This window comes from Cucurbita maxima, unplaced genomic scaffold (genome assembly GCF_002738345.1).
Source record: "Cucurbita maxima cultivar Rimu unplaced genomic scaffold, Cmax_1.0 Cma_Scf00006, whole genome shotgun sequence".
NCBI lineage: Eukaryota > Viridiplantae > Streptophyta > Magnoliopsida > Cucurbitales > Cucurbitaceae > Cucurbita > Cucurbita maxima.
The window spans coordinates 4,286,776-4,292,375 of NW_019272022.1; the positions used below are offsets into that span (position 1 = coordinate 4,286,776).

The window sequence follows — 5,600 nt, forward strand, 5'->3', positions numbered from 1 at the left end:
AAAAAAAAAAAAAAAAAAAAAAAAAAGAAAAGAAAAGAAATTGAACCTTTTCCCTAAACATTTGGTTACAAATACAATTCACTTAGCCATTAAAATCATTGATGATTTTAGGGATATATATTCATCATGATTTTACACTGGTGGCCATTGGAACCCAACATTTTTATTTTTTAATTTGAATTTTATTTTGTTTAGGAAAACCCATTGATACTCTTTATTTGAGTTTTAACTTCTACAGTATTAGATGGAAGACAACGGTTGAATGTGTTTCCCTCCCATTTGCTCCATTAATTAGTTATAAGTTAGCTAAGATATCATTAAACTTCTTGAATCCCATAACTATTTATTTGTTTTTCCCCTCCTTTTTTCTATCTGACATGCTTTTGTGGTGACTCGTCAAATCTTTTGCTACTTGCTACCTGTTGAACGCCACTCTTATTTCAGCGGCTTGAAAATTAAATATTAATGTTTATTTTAAAAAAATAACAACTGAGTGCCAATCTTGATTTTCAGCTGTTATCTCATGTATTCCAAGTATTTTAAAAAAGCTTACATTGTGCATTGTTTTCGTGCAGATAGTTGGTTTATGTATTGTTGTTACTTTTTTTGCATTGATGCGACAAGCGCAAGCATGGAACCAAGATTTTCCTGTACCTTCAATGCTGAAATCTATAGAATCCAACTTGAGAATACCATTCCCATTATTTTATTTGGTCTTTGTACCCGTTTTACTATCTTTGTTCCTTTCACTTGTAACTTCTCAACCACTGCCGCCTCTGGCTATCTTCACCACAGTCTCAGTGATCTGTTATTTGTTAGCAAATGCTGCTGTCATTACTGTGGTTTTGGTATCCCAGCTGATATTCTATGTGATGGCGGTTGTGCATGTTTTCATCAAGACAAGGTCAGTTTGTTACTCCATTGTACAATTCACAGAACTGGAATCTAATTGAATAGATGATATGTTGAGCATTTTCTGACGGAAGAAACTTCTCAACCAAACTACATTAAAAGGGGGGGTTGGCTAATGGAATGTCCGTGTATTAAACAACTATTGGTACTAAATAATCAGAGATCATGACCTGCATAATGCATTATTTATTGTGGTATCGATCATGGGTGTATGCCTTCATATTTGACAATAGTAGTCAAGTTATTTTTCAGAGGTTATGAATGCCGTTTATTTGTTTACTGGAATTCCAAGTATGATTTTACATTTGCAATTTCTCCTCGAAAAAGCATTTTGTTTTTGCAATTTAAAAAAATTTCTTCTACTTCAAGTTTTTTTCTTTTTTCCTAGATATTTTATTTGTGCTGTTCTTGTACGAAGAATAAGTTTGATTCAACCTAAATTATTTGGTTATCTTCCTAGCGAATATATACCTAAATGATTACTGACATGTTGCAGGTGGCAATTGTGGGAAAGAAATGTCGGCTTTTTAGCGGTTAGTTGTTTTAGAAATTTTTTTCACATTTTTAATTATCAAAGGTTTGATTTTATCTTTGATAATAAATGCAGTCAACCATTTACATTTCAGAGTACACTAGAACTAAAATCTCGCTAGACAGACCAGAAATGGTTCGATTTTTTTTGTCATCTTTATTTCAAGTCATGATGTGCTGTGTGCTTCCCTCAAGTTGTCCAATAACTATAATGTGCTTTTACCTTTAGGCGTATTGTTGTGAACTAAAAAATAAACTTAACAATCATTTTAGGCTTGTAAAATTTCTCATTGAGCAGTAGTATGCTTGTTTGATGCAATGAACCTTGACTATCCTAACATGTGTTCCCAAGTACATCCTAGATCTGTTGTCTTAAGAAACTTTGCGATCCATGACTTGGTCTACCATACGATTCGAAAAATGATCTGTTTTCAAATTTATGCTTTTCATATTTAGCAGGAGAATCTAATTCTGAGTAGCATAGAATTTGTTGTCCCTTGTTGTCCATTAACTTAACTTGCATCTGTTTTGTAGTGGAAGGTTATGAGTTGTTGATTTCCAATTTGATCTATCATCTAACTCACTCATTTTAGGTTGTAAGGGTATTGGTCGATCCGTTACTGGCTACTGCTCTTTCTGCTATTACCTTGGCATGTTTTATTCATCCAGCAATGGGATTGTTTTTGCTACTCGCTTTCCATGCTTTCTGTTGCCACAATGCTCTATCCAGGTACTTTTAAGATTACCCTTGTCATAATTATTTTTGTCTTCTTGTGGGGAAACCTAAAGGGATTTCTAAGAAATGTTATGTTTTATAAAACCTGAAATAAATTTCAAATACAAATGTCAAAATTCCACCAAAAATCATATGTTGAAAACTAGGACTCTTGAAAGTTTTGTTTTTCTTTTAACAAATTAAAAAGTAATTGGGCATCCAAGACTAAGATAAGGTTGTTAACCTCGTATGATACACACAACTCACGTGTGTTACAAGTTGAAATAGAAAGTAGGCTTAGTGGTTAAGAACGTGTAGTTGAATAGAAGCTTTGCTGGCATGTACTTATCTGATAATTGAATCTTGGGACACGCTCATAAGTGATAAGGTAATTGCAAACAATGCACACAAAATGGGTTTGAAATGTAGGCTCTGCTAAACCTATAAGATCTTAAGTTCTGGCAGCCGGTCTGAAAAGAGTCTTTCCTTAAAATACTTCGGAGTTTAAAGAAACACTGTATTCTCTTGCACTTGTCTTAGTGGAGATTTTCAATTCTTGCTATGCTGGTCAAAGTATTATTCCATGTTTTTGTATTAGTTCTTTGACAGCTTCCTTTCACAGCCATGTGCGAAGCAAAAAATTACAAGGTGGAAATGATTCGCAACAATTTAAACTTCCATTGCCCGACAAATCGAACTTGAAGGAGTTGATTGAAGACCTTTCCACCAGTCCTGGCTCTTCAAAAAGTTTTGGGGAAACACAATTGGAGATATTTCATCATTGTCATGGCTTATTGATTTTGCATCTTCTCGCAGCAATTATGTTTGCACCTTCACTGCTCGCTTGGTTACAGGTATGATTCTGAAAACAGAATGGTTGCTCGAATCTGTTTCATAATACATTGCTTTCGTCTAAAATGTTTAGCATGTCACGTTTCGTATTTGACATCGTTTAGAAAAAGAAAACTAATACTCGTCCATTTGAATATCATACATGGAGAAAGAACAAAAGAAAATTATTTGCCACATTACAACATATTTTTTTCATTTGAATTGCACAGTCGAGTTCCCAAGTTTTTGGAGTATCCTCCACTCTGTAAATAAAATAGCTTCGGTTCTCACATGGCCTATTCTTTGGGGTTGCAGAGAATAGGGACAAATCATAGCTTTCCATGGTTGCTGGATGCTTTTCTTTGCACTGGAGTTATCCTCCACGGTGTCTGCAATTCAAAACCTGAGTTCAATTCCTATTTATTCTCCCTCTTTGGTCTGTCACGGATCGAAATCAGACTAGACATCATCTATCTAGTTGCTGGATATTATACCTATATGTGTAGCCTGGCTTTGGCTCCATATAAAGCCTTTTACGCCATGGCCACGATCGGAGCCATTTCGTTTACCTTGAGAGTTTTACAAAGTAGAACCAGGGAGAAGGGAGAGCCCCATTTCGGCGGTCGAAAGCACTCTCACCGACATTGAGAACAATGAAAACGTCAGGTAAGTTTAAGAACTAGCCTTAGACCAATTGCATCATTTTCTTTGTTCTCAAAGAAGGGACAGATTTATCATGGTAGGAGCAGCCACAAAAGTTGCCATTAGATGACATGTAATTGCAAAATAGGTTCAGAATTAGTTGTTGAGTCTTACTAGGCTGAGCCGTTTGTACCACATGGCCATGCCAGTTTTCACTTTTTATGATACATTTAGTTGTATTTGTTCTGACGTCATTTTAGAGTGAGTTTACTTGTGTTGCGGCTCAACAGGTAGCTAATTGGTCTCTGTACTATAGGGCACTACAAAGTTGATTATGGATCAAGAGGTGAGCAATTTCTTGTGTTTCGAATACTAGAACGTTAGCTTTGTTTCGATTATAAACGTGCGTTGATTTGTAGTTTTGCCATGTTTTATTTTCTATTTTTATAGTTGGGATTCAAACCTCTAATTTTTTATTAAAATTTTAATATTTTAATATGATGAATTGTGCTTAATATTAAGGGCTCTCGATTGTCGGCCCTCCTAAATAATTCCTTTTTTAGAGAAAAATCTGTAATGGTTGTGAATGAGAGAGTTGAATAAGAAATGAAATGCATGATTATAATTGCATCTTTTTAATAAATCTTAAAATAAATTTACACAGTTGTTCCAGTAAATATATTTATTTACGGTCTTTTATTGCATATAAATTATTATTATTATTATTATTTAACTATTTTCTTTAAAAATTAACTCTTAAGAACTAATTTTAAGATTTATTAAAAATATTATGGCAAATATTGTGTTTTAATGTATTTTAATAAAATATAAACACTAAAGAAAACAAATTGTTTAAATTAAAAATTGACAAATATTAAGTAAATAAAAATTTTATAATTTTTGTTTTAAGTTTATTAAGAATTAGGTATAAATATTAAATATTCTTGGTTGACATTTTTTTTCATCACTAAATTTTTGTCAATATACTAAAAGTTGTCTCACATAAGTTTATCATTAACGAGTATTTACATTGAATAACGAACAGAAAACTAAATTAAATTAATATTATAAAGAACTCAATTGAAATTTCTTTCAAAATAGAGATTAAATTTTAAAAAATCACATGGGCGGAGCCGTAAATATCAAGAGAAGCCGGCTGAAGTGGTCATTATGCAGCTCACAGCTTGCAATAATCGAGTCCACCGACCGCCACAGATGCCTTAAGCTACCGACAATTTCCGGTCTCTCTCAGTGCAGCCGGTTAACGGTTAAAACCAATATAATATATTTTCCATTTCTTCCCAAAATAAAACAATTCCTTAATTTTCCACCTTGACAGCCTCAGTTCAACTAAATCCTCCACGTGTAACCTGTTCATTGGCTCCCCTAAAAAAGTCGAGGAAGCATAAAAAAGTCGAGTAAACACTCGCCACGTCAGCAACAGTAAAATCCTCCACGTGTAACTAGCTCTTGGCTACCCTTTAAAAAGTCAACTGAGTACAAAAAATGTACCCCTCAGATTCAATAAACAATTACCACGTCGTCCAATATCAAGCTAAATTATAAGAAATAACTTAATTTTTGTCAATTTGTTTAAAAAATAAATCTTTTAGAAATATTTTAAAATTCATTAAAATATTAAATAAAAAATAGTCATAATCATGACTTAAAATAATATGATGGTAGTTAAGATATTTACATAATTTAATTTTAAAAAATAATATTTAAATACATTGACTTTTTATCCTATATTTTAAAAGTTTTTAAACATTTATAGAAAATTGAAGTTAGAATTATAAGTTTAGGAAAAAAAACATAATATTATATTTTAATAGGCGCAACCTATATTTTATCCTTAAAAAAAAATTAGCTTGTTAAGCCGAGCCGTTTAGAGCACAATGGAATCCAATCGATCTTGTAATAATAGATCAAAAAAAAAAAAAAAAAAAAAAAAAAAAAAAAAAAAAAT

At 32.4% G+C, this 5,600-nt stretch overlaps 1 protein-coding gene across 8 annotated transcripts in view; it reads left to right on the forward strand.

Moving 5' to 3' along the window:
• Window positions 1–4,058, forward strand: part of LOC111480421 — a 13,111-nt gene extending 9,053 nt beyond the window's left edge. For 5 of the 8 annotated variants that reach the window (XM_023125446.1, XM_023125449.1, XM_023125445.1 and 2 more), the window contains 5 exons: window positions 576–904; window positions 1,409–1,445; window positions 2,037–2,173; window positions 2,781–3,012; window positions 3,305–4,054. In XM_023125446.1, the coding sequence (XP_022981214.1) occupies window positions 576–904; window positions 1,409–1,445; window positions 2,037–2,173; window positions 2,781–3,012; window positions 3,305–3,637 (1,068 nt within the window). In that variant the 3' untranslated portion in view covers window positions 3,638–4,054. Of the gene's footprint in view, window positions 1–575; window positions 905–1,408; window positions 1,446–2,036; window positions 2,174–2,780; window positions 3,013–3,304 lie in introns of all 8 variants that reach the window. The other 3 variants (XR_002717816.1, XM_023125447.1, XM_023125448.1) reach the window with 3 other exon arrangements.
• Window positions 4,059–5,600: the final 1,542 nt, after the last annotated feature.